At 37.8% G+C, this 14,717-nt stretch overlaps 1 protein-coding gene across 1 annotated transcript in view; it reads left to right on the top strand.

Moving 5' to 3' along the window:
* Window positions 1-10,645, top strand: part of LOC139740568 (calcium-dependent secretion activator 1-like) — a 91,815-nt gene extending 81,170 nt beyond the window's left edge. The window contains exons 22-25 of the mRNA XM_071651154.1: window positions 744-902; window positions 5,037-5,144; window positions 7,575-7,679; window positions 9,445-10,645. Coding sequence (XP_071507255.1) covers window positions 744-902; window positions 5,037-5,144; window positions 7,575-7,679; window positions 9,445-9,621 — 549 coding nt within the window. The 3' untranslated portion in view covers window positions 9,622-10,645. The remainder of the gene's footprint in view (window positions 1-743; window positions 903-5,036; window positions 5,145-7,574; window positions 7,680-9,444) is intronic.
* The last annotated feature ends 4,072 nt before the right edge of the window (window positions 10,646-14,717 follow it).

The following is a 14,717-nucleotide window of genomic DNA, read 5'->3' as shown; positions in this document are numbered from 1 at the left end:
ATTCCTTGCATTATTAAGTAATCTTTTGTGTATATGAGTAGTATTGATATGATGATAGGATTGAGTAATTTTCATATGTTATCACCCTTAACCCATTTTAGACTAGTCCCAAGTATACTTTGGCAAGTATCTACATGTATGGGAAATGCGTGTTTTAGCAAAATTAGTTCGTCCTCAACGGGTTAAGACCAATGTCTACTTACTGGTATATTACATGGCAATGTAAGGTTTTGTGTGATAAACTAAGAAAGACCAGTCGGTGTGATAGTCATTAACGCAGTATATTCATTCGTGATACCTGTATTCTGTAGACATTAGGGTTATTTTAGTGAAATTTGACCAGAGAGCAAAATAAGAGCAAACACAAGCAAAAAAAGGAATAATCACCGAATCTGGAAAGTTGAGTTATCTTGTTAAATTCTTGTATTCTTATTCATTGCTTCCCCTACTCAATCATATCGGAGTCAACTAATCTGAAGATCTGTATTCTAATTCCCAATAGGAATTGATACATTGCTCAGCCAGTTCCCACACTCCCCAGAAGTAACAAACTTTATTTTTTTTTTCATCGCACAGTAAAGAAGCAAACAGCTCATTGAACACTCTTTTATAATTTTCTTGCCAATTTGCTGAAGGGGTGTTTTTCATTTGGCACTTGACCGATCTTACCGTTCTCTTTTTGTGTTTGTGTGTGTGTGTGGTGTGTACATGTGTCTGTACATCCGTCCTCTTGCTTTCGGCAGCATCAGTATCACACCAGGATAGACGAGGAGATCAACAAGACTTCGTACAGCGTCATTCAGCTGTCCGTGCAGAAACTCCGGGGGGTCCTGGAGAACGTGCTATCGAAGCTGGCACGCTATGACGAGGGAACTTTCTTTGCGTCAATCCTCTCATTCACGGTAACCACGTCAAAAGCTTCTCATAGTGGTTTTTTTTTTCCATTTTCTTATATTTTATTGTAAGGTCATGGGTACGTTTGCAATTGTTTTGTAGTTGTTAGCGATATTTTATCATAAGTTTTATTACTGGAGTTCATGTACACTGTAGTAAGTGTAATCTTATGCAATTGAGAGAGAGTCTTTTCAGAGAATAGTCTTTGCCAAGGAAATCTCAAAGAAAACATTTCCTATTGGTAAAACTCTGACCAGTCAAGGAATTTGGAATAAAATGTGCATCAATTAATTCTTCCAAGGGAAATGTAGCCCAAGATTTTTGCATGCAATCGCATTCACTTTTTTTTTTATATATATAGATACGCTGTTTGATGTACAGTACATGTACTTACCCTTTATTTCCTATTTTGGTCTGACCTTTGTCATCATACTTTTTTTCTTAATGCTTATCAGAGAAAGAAAATTCGCACAGACTTGGTAGGTCATTTAAATTCATCCCACTTACTCCCTCTAAAAATGCTATGAAACAGTTTCTTTGCAGTCCAGAACATTGTATTCTTCAGTCATGTCTTTAAGTCCAAAGTTCACCTGCTTAACAGACTGAAATTGAAAAAAAAAAATGACTGTCATCAGGTGAGAATCAGAGGTTTCTTTGTCGTGTTGGCATGCGGTTTGGAAGCCTTAGGACAATACACCTCATCAGCTTGTCATATTGCAAAGTACAAAGCAAGGCTGTTGCTCGAAGCCAGATGAAGCTCGCGCTACGAAATACCTTGAGCTCGATCCTCAGCACGCCTTCACTGGTACTGAAGCCAGGTTCTCTGCTGTGGAAACCACAGTCTGATCAATCAAGGACCAAGGTTCACGCGACGTCTCAGATCTACAGTTTTCTGGATTGCAAAGAATGCTGTTTGTTGTATTGTGACGGACTTAGTAAACTTTTTTTTTTGTTTTTCCTGAGTGTGTTTCCATGGATCTGTATTGTGTATCCAATTATCGCAGTCAGACCCTTTGTCAGTTTATCTCGAAATGAGACCCTGTGGCTGCCACCCACCAACTACCAGAACCACACCCACAAACTCACGCCAAAGTAGAGTTAATGAAGAGGTTATGTCATGACAACCCCAGTCCTGAAATGTGTGCTTTCAAACCTTCCAACTTCTGTAATGTTGTAATAGAAAGAGAGTTCACCCCTTTCACAACTACCCGGTGCTGACAGCCAAATCTATCTTTACGCCCCTCTTTTGTTCACCCCTATCTCCCCTCCTAAAACTTTTCCTCTTCTAGTGTCTGGAGTATCTCTGTCAATCTGTTTTAAGCTTCTGGGCTACTCTAGAAGTGACAGTTCTTTTGCTTTAGGCTACAATGCTAGGCAGAAGAAGCAGTAAAGTTTACTGTATGCATGAGGGTAGCAAATATCCTGTTGCAACACAGCCAAGATCCATTGTAAGGAATGCTGTGACTTTAATATTTGTGGTAATCTAGTGTTTATTCAATTTTGAGGAGTACTATCACCCCATCTCTCTTACCAACAATGCAGTTCCAGAGGGCGTTGACTAATATATTGATGATGAATAGTGACGAGGCTTAGTGTGTGTATGTTTTACACCTGTGATACAAGAGGGGGTAGATTAAAACCTGAGTGAAACATCATGAGAAAAGAATATCTTACATTCTTGATTCATTTATCCTGATGTTGGAATTTGAGTTTGATAATGGGCATGGGGCAGTATAAATCTAACTGATGCCTCTCTCCTATCTTGGTGATAAATTAATCTGAAAGAACTTTTATTTTTTCCGTCCAGTTTGTCATGACTAGCAAAAGGGAGTGACTGACATGAGCACTAGTCTTTGAAAATAAAATTGATTAACATATCATTGAATGAATTAAGTATGTATTAATTTAAATGAAAAGGGAAGAAATTGAAAGGGATGCTAGACATTTTGAAGCTGTTTTATTTCTACTCAGAGTGCTGTTTCATATGGTTAGGGTATAGTGATAGTAACCCTCACAGAATACCATGATATGATGTGAGAGATATTACAGACATGACAGACTTTATCAAGACTAGCTGTAGTCCAGAGTTCGGTGTGGCATGTAAACGTTGCCCGATCCCAGACATTACATGATTGGCATGTGTCTGTGTGACGATTCAGTCTTTTCCACAGTTTTCATGGCAACAGTCCAACAAACCCAAGCGACGTGTAAGTCTGTGAAACTCCTCTGGACCCCGTTTCAGAAAGCACTCTCTGATTTCCCCTCTCCAGTCGCAGCCTGCAGTAATCGCTCTTCATCCTATGTGAGGCAGCTAGGCAGCAACCAATCAGAAGCAAGCATTGTAGTCGTTGCTATAGAAACTGCAGTCAAATGACTGTGCTGTCACAGTTTTGTTGAACTAACAAATACATGTTGCAAGATGACTGGTTTGTCACCATGCTGCTGGGACGGTGCCATCAATTGCTGCAAGCTATGATTGCTGCAAAGTGCTTTCTCGAAACGGGGCTCCATGACGCGAGTTTCGAAGCTTCTGGAAGTCATTATCATGGTTGGATAAGCACGATATCTTTGCTCTATCCTGGGACTGCATGAGATTAATGTATATTATGTGTATGACCCGATACTCTATCTAACAAATATATTTTCATATTTATGTGCATATTCCTGTGCAACAGATACCTGCTAATGGTATGTTACAATGAATGAGGGACATCGAGTGATGCTCATCTACATGCTAAAATGCTGCTATTAATATGTGCCAATGTGTCATTTTCATATAAGAGCTACTCTAGGTATAAAGTTCTATCTTTTATCTACTGAAATCACTCTAATATGTCCTCTTTTGTTCTTGATGGCTGTCTTCTCACTTGTATTTACTTTGCATTACAATGTATGTTATTGGACTTTTTTTCTCCTGTCTGTATTAATTAATTGACTCTTTCAACATTTTACTCTGTTCCCTAACAATCTTAATCTAGCCAAGGTTGATTATCTATCTCAATTATAATTGGCATTTGTATTTTATAGTGCATATCTTACTAACCCAGTTTTTCTTCTGTGGTAGATATACAGTGTATTTTCCTGTAAGTGAAACTTTTGTAGCATACGTACATGTAGATGAATGCACAATGTAGATATCTACTCTGTTCTAACACTTTTCACCAGACAGATAAGTAATCGCACAGTCTTTATGATACTCAAACACTGCAAAAGATTCATCTGTGCAATCTTATAAAATATATGTATTTAGTCAAAACTTGTTCTAACATTTTCCATTATCCAGGCTACTAACCTTGCATTGCGTGTGCATTAATACAGACTGTCATTTTACCGATTATACTGGAATGGTCTTTTCTGAAGACATTCTATTTGTACAGCTGTTAGATTTTTGATCAAAAGTATTATCTAGTTGACAACACTGTCAAAAGGAAGTCATCTTGCATTGGGGGAGACCATTTGTTTCTGATAGCAGCCATGCAACTCACTTCAAAAAGGGAGCATCTCCATGAAAATTTATACAGGAATCCTGTATGGTAGATTTCTATAACTCTGGAATAGGATGGAAATGTATTTTCTACACCCACAAACTCATACATTCATTCTCACATGCTATTTGTATACCTACCTACGTTTGCTTATTACTAATGATAAATCATTTGTTGAGCGCAGAAACGATATCTATATATTTTACTACGCCACAAGAGCTCCTTAACGTTATTTTGTTGCACAGCTGTCTTAAATAATCTAAATAGATAAATATGGAATGAATACTATGTGTTTAATCTCAAATGTGTCACTGCCATCTTGCAAAAATTCAGAAATGTTTATAAATCTACAGCTACAAATTGATTTGTAAGACCAGCTTTGAACATCTAGACAAGTACAACAAATGTGTCTCAAAGAGGAATATATATATATATATTTTTTAAATTTAAAAAAAAAAAAATCAAGCAGTTGATACTGTTTTGGCCAGAAATGTGTATCATCCAGTGGTAAAGAATCAGTTGCATTTTACCATGCTATATTACCTTGTATTTCCAAGGACTGACATGGTTCCCAAGACAGCGATTAGTGTCATTTTTTGTCATTGATGATGAGTTGTTCATGAAGCCACTACTGCTGATTACCCCCCACTCCCCCAGAATCCAGGGATGGAGTTGGCCGACGACTACGTGGAATTCATCCGAGATAACCTGGATGAAATCAGGGAGCGTGTCCATGACGACGAGTTCCTGGCCAATCTGTTTGAGGTGAGTCGGAAAGATTTCTTGGCATTTTACCGAACTTTTATTTGCCATTGTCTGTTTAAAAACATGTGATGGCAGTGAATTATGCTGGATTGGAAGATGCTCCCTTTTCACTGACTTCGAGTGATACCACACTGACCGATTGGCTTGTTTAATGGTAGTATACCAGATTGATTAATTACGATTTGATGGTAGCACACCAGACCAATCGTTAAGATAGTTTAATGATGATATACCAGACGGACCAGTCAGATGGTGGTATGGTAGCATACCAGACTGACCAATTGGATGGTGAAAAATGGTAGCAAACCAAACTGACCTATCAGGTGGTGATGTGCTAGTGTATCAGACTGACCATTCAGATGTGTAATGGTAGCATACCAGACTGACCAATTGGAGGGTGAAAAATGGTAGCAAACCAGACTGACCTATCTGGTGGTGATGTGCTAGTGTATCAGACTGACCAATCAGATGGTTTAATGGTAGCTACTAGACTGACCAGTAAGATTGTGTAATATGGCAATCAAATGTTGAAATCCTCATCTCATAACCATTGCTGGTTGAATATCCGCTAATCAAACTCCATTCTTTCTCTTTAAAAGACATGGAGTTGCATTTATTCAGTTTTTGGTTTGCATAATATGGAGGTGTGAAGCCACATGGCAATCTTGTCTGAGCTGTCCCCATCAAACTCGAGATTCACTCATAGCACTGTACTGATTCGTAGAGTTGTTAAATAATCATGGACTAGGCCACTTTGCTCAAGATTCAGTGAAGTCCTTATTTTTTTTCTTGTTTTTGTTTTATTTGTTCTTTTGCATATAAGCACCACACAGCCAGTCGATGATAACTTGTAGCATGCACTTATGAGCTATTTTTCCTCGTGATGCTTACATTAGAAGCAATATGATTGCAGTGCAGTAGCTAATTAATGAACTTAGGTAGTTCGAGATCAATCAGGGACCAGCTGTGACCATGACCCACCAAATAAGATGTAGTCTGTCACAAGAGGGAGACATTCACCACATTTCACTACTTCACATACTAGTGAAATTTGCTGCTGTATATACTGGCATGAAATTCTGCGGCCCCCCTGTTTTCTGTTGATGTACATTTCTAGCCTGCTCCTTCATGTTCTTATGCTTCCATTGTAAGAGCTCCAGTTTGAACAGCTGGATTATTTAGATATGAAATGATAGACTGGAAATTTAAAAGGACTAAGCAATGCAAATGCATACTGACCCAATATGGCCAAAACAGTGTCTGAATATATGCCATGTATATTTTTTGATAATGATATTTGTACTATTTTTCGCCAGACTACTCTGACAACTTCAGACTAAACTACAATATTTACATTTGTAATCCCACTTAGGATCTATTTAGTTTCTTCACAGCGCTTCATACCACATCATCTATAGCACAACTGCTGTATGTGCATACACTGTGCATATATCTGTTTTATATGTATCTATATGCCCTATCTATTTAATTTCTCTTTAATTGCTTAGCCAGGGCTCCACACTAACTTATCTTTTTGGTGGCCCGATGGGGCCACCAAAATCATCAATTTCAAATTTTTGGTGGCCCGAGAGAAAAATTTGGTGGCCCGAAAAAAACCCCAATAAAAAACATTAACTCGCTGCATGCATTTATGCATTTCAGGCACAAAAAGTTACAAATTTATTGACATACTTTAAAAAAAATTTTGGTGGCCCGAGGCGGGCCACCAAATCTGCCCTTTTGTGAAATTTGGTGGCTCCGGGCCACCGGGCCACCGTTAGTGTCGAGCCCTGGCTTAGCAATATATTGAAATGCTACTTCCCTTACACTGAGCATAACTTCAATGTTTCACTGCAATGTCTTTTTGTGAATCATGTTAGTAAAATGGCAACAGGCAAGTTATGCTCAGTCTGGGAAAAGGTGCGAATTTAGTGCTGACAAGATGACCATTTCTGTAGCAAAATTCCCATTGGACCTCACAAGCATTTGACTTAAAAATGTCACACTGTTGTCTACCCTCTAATTTTTGTGCCTTTCAGAGATGAACCCTGTAATGGGCGTGTGAGAACCAGAAAACGCCATTAAAAAAATAATAATAATGATAATAATAACTATAGCGCCCCTAGTGGCAGATACAGCTTTATGATTAATTACAATCCCCCTAATTACCTGACGTGGTACAATCCTTTATGTTCTCATCCACACAGTGTTGTATTCATTAATATATGAATGTCATATCTCTCATGCTGCACATGCAATTCTTCACTGTTCATATTGTACATCAGGAATGCACTTGCTGCGTAAAAGCAGAATGCACATACTGGTATACGGGGACTGCACCAGCAATGTTTTGTATCATGTGATGTATACCTGGGGCGTAATCTTTGTTTGTTTTTGTTTTTTTGATTTTCTCTGATTTTCCCTCTGTAGGAGTGGTACACCAGCAACATGAACCTACTGTGTGACTGGCTCTCGGACCGGATGGAGCTCCAACTTCACATCTACCAGCTCAACACGCTGCTCAGAATCACAGGCGTAAGTTGCCGTGGCAACGGACTGCATCAGCATGGTGCAGTGATGGGAGGGAGTGGAAATGGCTCGTCTGTGTACAAGTCATCTCCATTGCCTATTGGGATCTACACTTTCAGGGTCATCTTGTTACATGTTCATTTTTTGTAGACCAACAATAGCTGTTTTTGATTCCTAGGTTGCTTTGTTTTCTGTTTCTTCTGTGACCTTGCTAAATATTTGTATTTTGCACTGATCAGTATTGGGCACAACATTTTTTTTTTTTTTAAGTAAGTTTATTTAATCCACTTGATATTAAACCTTGAGTGATATTTTTTTTTTCTGCTTCAGTTTTCTTATGGAAATAACAGATAAGCACAGCCTTTAGTGATTATTCAGTTCAGTATTCTCTGCAATTTTGTCTGTAATGGGTCTAATGTGTGGCTTCAAGAAGGTGAGACTGTTTGATGGTATGCGTAGTAGAGTTGGTGGAAACAGTTTCATCTTCCTTGAGTCCTCTCTTCCACAATGATCAAGTTTTGTATCACATGAATGTGCTGCCTGTGCAATTTGAATTTACCAGTTGAATTTAAAAAGTGAATAGTTTATGAGGAGACTGTGTGACCAGAACAAAAACTTGAAGGGTGCAAAATCGTGCAGTGCTTGATATATGTTGCCCAAACCTTTTGCATTAGCTGACAGAAATAATTTATGGTGGCCTTTTTGAAGCTTGTGGGGATCTGACTCTGTCATGTTTACTGGTAACTGGCATTGAAAAAATGAACGACTATTGTTGCAAAACATCAGGAATGTCTATGAATAGCTGTGTTCTGTGTACCTCAAGAGTAAATGTAACTGCTGTACGATGCATGGCCAGCACCATGTTTTCAAAAGTGTGTGGGGGGGGGGGGGGGGGGGGGAGGGTCCAGTTTATATTTCTGGTGCCACTACCGGGTTTCATCAGCTAACAGGCAAAAACATAAATAAATAAATAAAAAGGCCTTCAGTGCAACTTCTACTGCCACTTCCGGGTTTCATCAGCTAACAAGCAAAAAAAAAAAAAAAAAGGCCTGCAGCACAACTTTCTGATTCCACTTCTGGGTTTCTTCAGCCGACAAGCAAAGAAAAATAATAAAGGCCTTTTCAAGGTTTCATTAAAGAAAGGGTGCCACTTCCAGGGTAAAAAAAAATGGGGCAGCCCAAAGTGGTTACACCCTAAGTATTCCTATGTATTGTGCAAAAAAAAAAAAAAAAAAAAAATTGGTTGGGGGTGGGGCCCGAGCAACAAGAAATCATGAGGTCTTGCATTGTGAAGTTTAACCCCCCATGAGTACAAATTGTCACTTAAAGCTAGTAGTTCTATTCGCTAACTCCTCTTTAATCATTATCATTATAACTTTTTACATGAATTTATTTATCATTATGATTATTATTCTTGTTTTTACCATTATTATTATTATTATTATTGTTATTATTATCACTGTTATTATTATTATTATTATTATTATTATTATTACTAATACTCTTATTCATTATTATTATCACTGTTATTATTATTATTATTATTGTTATTATTATTATTATTATTATTATCATTATTCAAAGGGTTCAGTCTTAAAATTCCTTCTGAACATTTCTTCTGAAACACATAGGCGGAGTTGTCTTGGTAAAGTATTCCAGACAACAGATCCAGCATATGAAAATGTGCATTCAAAATAATTATAATTGCTGTTATCATTTTTCATTTTAGATATACGCGTTTTTCTTGCCTCCTTTTTGTTTGGTCCCTCAGAAAATGTACAAGGACTTTGAGCTGCACGGAGTGTCCCACCGGACCCTGAACAGCAAGACCTACGAGAACGTCAAGCACCGGCTGCAGGTGGAGGAGACCACCGCGTCGGTCAACAACCAGCTGGTGATCCACAACGGCTCCATGAGCCAGGAGGAGGAGGACGACGATGACAACTAAACAAGAGGCGATCCAGGGAGGAGGGGGTCTCCATGGCAACCGCTTATTATATACAAGTACTTCACTCCATTGCCCCGCCCCCTCCACCCACCCCGTCCCATACAGACATCGACTTGACATTCACAGACACAAGGAGAGGACACTAGGACACATGCGGGGGCATGAGTGACGACTGCGGGTGGTATCTATAAATCTAAGACTCTACTGTGATGATGCTAGCTAGCTAGGTATGACGATGATTCCTAAAATTGAATATGTGTTACGGGGATAGTAGGTATCGATCCCAAATGTGTTCACTGCATATTGTAGATGAATATAATTTGTGGACTTGTGAATACACTGTATATGACCTCGACTCATCTCCCTGCAAATGTTGGGATACCAAAGAGAGCAGCTTGCTATCCAAGAAAAAAAAAAGTGAAAATTCTTCTTCACTGAAATGCAGGGATATAAGTACAAAGGGGTAAGTGATGTTTTTGCTAGAGAAGGATAGGAAACCAGGTTTATTCCCCCATAAAAACAAAAATTGTAAATGATAGTTCCAAAAGTTGGTAGACATTCCTTGGAAGATCCTTGGGCGTGCTTTCAAACCAGTGTGTAGATGTGATCAGCTTTTGTGGAGTCGCTGTAGTAGCTGGGGGTCCATTGGGTTGTTGTAGTCCAAGAGTGAATTGGATCACAGAGCATTTAGTTGTCACAATCGGTCTACTTTTCCCCTCTTTCTACATTCCATGCTACTGTAAATATCGCTTTGATATCTTTGTTGTATTTTTTTTCGTAGAACGAACTTGAATGGTGTATTACAAAATTTGTGTAGGCTAGAGCAAACTGTGCAAGCTTCCGACAGTCTGTCATTCTATCATTTTGGCTGGAATGGAGTGACGCTAGATTTGTCATTGTATTTCAATCTGTGTTCTACGATGTCAGAGTACGAGAGACATCATTTATATGCTGTGTATTCGCCATGAGATAGCAGTCCCTTCTATGGCCTGCCATTTGCATTGAATATCCTCTATAAATTATAGAAAATAACACATCTCAGAACTGTTCGGTTATTGCAGTGTTTTCAACTCAAGTTTTGATAAGGCCGCAGTTAAAGATATTATGCTGCATTAGCTGATAACCGTCTTTATATATTTCTTTCGGTGTTTGTTTCTTCAATGATACACTTGGCGAATATGTCAGATGGGTTACCTATCTTTTTTTTACTACTATATCTTTGACCAGGTATGAGAAGTGATCCAGCGCTTATAGCAACAGAGAGCAGAAAGTTGCATGAAGCTGTAGGCACCCCAAAATACCGGGATTTCAATGTGTAGGATAATGCAATGAATTTTTTTCCTCTTCTTTTTGTATTACCATGTGCATATCTGTCATGTCCTATCTAATGAATACAGCTTGGCAATGTAAAGTCTTAAGTGGTGTATCAAGCCATGTGGTGAAAGTTCATGATGACATCCACTCTCAATATTCAGTGTAGTTCAGTTTATAAACTCTAATTCATCGGCAATATATGTTACAATGTGAGAATATGATGTAGGTACCTTGGCAATCTGTCAACAAATTTGCATAATGAATTTGCACTGATTTTTTTTTCAAGATGTTTTCCCCATCTTTTTCAAACAGTAGAAGTCTATTCGAATTAATTATTTCTGGGGTTGAGTTGTTTGTATGGCAACTGATTGACGTAAGTAATCACTGTTTGATTGTAGTAGTCATGTCCACAATTCTTTTTAATGAATACTGCTAAAACACTGAATAATCAGTGCTATTTATGTCAATGTAGGGCAATCTGTCAATCAGTTGCAATAGAATTCTGTTGTCCATCACAAATAAAGCTTAAAACAAGAGAGTAGTGCGACAAAAGTGATGGGAACCTATTGAAAAAAGAGTAATCTGTCAATATATGAAGAGTGTCAATGCACAAAACCAATAAATGCCATTAAAATTTTTTTTTTAAGTATGGTCATCATGAAATATTACCCAAAAAAAAATATTTTTAGTGATACTGCACTTGTAACGGTACAAGAAAGATATTTTAAGATATTAGAATTATCACGTGTATCAAGTATTTTCTTTGTTTTTCAGCAGCTTCAATCTCAACTTCAATCTCAAATATCATTAAAGTTGATGAAGATTAACATAAAGAGGTTTTTGCATTTGAACTCTTCAGAAAAGGTATCCTCGTCCCCGTTAAAATCTTGTTTTGAAATGTATGCGATTATGGAATATGGATGGTGCTTTATGAATTATAAGCTACTGGTTCATAACCTCTCTCTGCGGTGTCAGCTCTGTACCAGTGTGTAAATTATACTGTTTTACTGCGTCTTGGTATGGTATAACCAGAGTAGCGGTGATCTACTCATATTGAGGCTGAATCAATCCAATCCCATTTTGCAGTTGCATTCCATATAGCTTTTTTTTAAAAGGCTTATTCCACAGGTGACATTTCATTGTAAGATTCTAATTGAATGGTATAATCATCAGATATTACTGCTCAGCGTTTCCGTGTTGGCTGTGCTGAGGTACTGTTACCGTATTCGTTGTAATATTCTAGTGATCTCTCCCTGTACTGGGAAGAGTTTTTCTCATCACAGTTGCATATTACAATAAGATACTTAGCTTTTTATAACTAAAAAAAAAGAAAGAAGAAGATAATTAATATGTATAGGAAGTTTGAAGAATTGACAGATTTGACAAGATTGGGGTTGAATGTAGGATGCAAAATATGGGCATCCTTTCACATCTCTCTTGATTAAGAATAACATGTCCAAAAGAGTAACCCTTTATTTTCAACGCATAGCCTTCATAACATGGCACACATTGTACAGCACCTGATTTGGCACAACTACTTACTTTTAAAACCTGAGTCAAAGAAGATGAATGTTGAAGGCATTTTAATAGATTGTCACTATTTGGTCACAAATCATTTTGTCCTCCTAAATACATAACATGCTTACAGATTTTATTATTTTTCATTAAAAGGCTGTTGAATGGAGAGACCAGTTGTACAAGGATTTAAAGGGAAGTGATTTGCACAGGATTTGTAATTCAGAAGAAAATTGTGAGTTTGAAGTTGTGTTAGTGGTGAAAATCCATTTGGTTTGATCAGCCTTATGGAGAAAAAAAAGAGAGAATAACATGGAATTCACTGATAAGCTGCATCTAGCTTGACAGTGAGAGTACAGTTACCAGTATGCAATTATTCAAAGTCAACTCTGAAATGATGGACGAGTTTCTTGTAAAGGGAGTTTTCATTTTGTCATATTTTTCTATGTTAAGTAGTTCTAGGAAGAACCAAAAAAAAAATATTGGCAGTGGTATTTCAAGTTATTGTACTGTCCTCTAAAGTGCACAATTGTATTCACTGCTACGTGCTGCTTTGGTTGTGGTGTGTGCTGCTACCTATCTGACTTGTATCATTTGCATATATGCTTCATATTGAAATTTGATTATTGGTCGTCATAATTTCATATGGTAGAGTAAAGTGGTTATGTTTGAGTGCATGCGTGATACTGTCTATGTGTGTGTGTGTGTATGTACGCTTGTGTGTATTTGTGAGTAGGTCACGTCAGTTGTATTCCAAGATTTGCCGAGCTGAATGCATGTGACCATATACTTGTCAGTGCAATGTAATATGCATGTGCAAACTTTCAGAGCTTATCTATCAGATTTTCAATATTTATATATGTATTATGTAGAGATCAGAATATACAGTAAATAGAGATAGAGTTTATGGGAAAAAATCATATATTTGCAATGACAAAGTATAGACTTCCGGATTTTTTTTTCCTTTCTGGTTGAAATCTGTTTAGCATAGCATTTGTTATCTCAAATGCTTAGCCATGAACCAGCTGTAACTGCCTTCATATGAATGTAAAGCAAGGAAACAGATAATGGAGTGTGTCTGAAGTATGATGAAATGTGTTTGATGCAAAAGTGCAGAGAAAGGAGATGATATTGCTCAATGTTTTTGTCAGAATGAAAGGATTTTGAATGTTTGCTATCTTTACAAGTGACATTTGACAAGCTGATAATTGAGATTACTTCCAGTGGATGTTTGTCATGAAGTGGTCCTGTGCTACAGTGGAACCTCGTTATATAGAGGTCAGATATAACAAAACCATCTTTATTACGAGGTGATTTTGCAGGCCCCGACTCTGTATATTTTTTTTTTTTGTACTCTGATACAGTGTGAAACCTGATACATGTATAACAAGATTTTTGAAAGTTTTAGATCCTCATTGTAGCGAGGTTCCCCTGTATGCAATAAGACGTCGCTATAATAGGAATGAACGGGAGGTAGAAGTGGCGGTGTGTCACTCGAGCAAAGTGTCAGATGCAAGCCTCAAGTTAGCTTTCTTCCAGATGGTATCGCAATCCTTTTGATCGATGAAGTGGGTTTCTTTTTCCCCAGCTTGCTCAGTATGTGTGTTAACCAAAGGGAGTGACAAACATGCAAACATCTGGTATGGAGATTGTCAAGAATTCAGGGTTTCTGGGACGAACACTGAACTAGGGCTTTCTATAGCTCAGTCGGTAGAGCACCGGGCTAGCAATCTGGAGGTCTCGGGTTTGAATCCCGATGGAATCCCATTTTCTTTGCTCAATTTTCCACTAGTAAGTTATAGGTTTATCAGTAAAATGAGTTCTTTCATTGCTGTCTTGCCCATTGTCATGCATACTAACACACCAGAAGCACACATCTAGACAACTATGGAGTTTAGTTTAATAACAAGCTTTATTCGATAGGGAAAGTAGAGGTGAACATATTACAGTTCCATGCGAGAGATGTTTTAGAGTGGTAACAACAAAATGGCAACCCAAAAATGGTCTTGGAAGCAGCTTTGTTGTAGAATGGTAGCCCTCATGTGCAAACCCTCTCAATTTCTTTGAAAAAAAAGAAAGAGATTCTTTCCTTTTTTTTTCAATATTTGTTAATGAAATGAAGTCACTTTCTTTCCAATTAAACATAGAACATTACATCAGACTTCAGATTTTATTTCATTATTAGCTGACTGCAGGAGGCATATCCTGTTTGCCTGTCTTTACACCAAAAATAGAAAATTTTAGTGTGAATATCACGTGTTGGCCAT

Source organism: Diadema antillarum, unplaced genomic scaffold, assembly GCF_040938485.1.
Source record: "Diadema antillarum isolate AM-2024a unplaced genomic scaffold, OU_Dant_1.0 seq00000861_RagTag, whole genome shotgun sequence".
Lineage (NCBI taxonomy): Eukaryota > Metazoa > Echinodermata > Echinoidea > Diadematoida > Diadematidae > Diadema > Diadema antillarum.
Note: the sequence above shows the minus strand (reverse complement) of the source record. Positions and strands in the feature narration are given on the sequence as shown.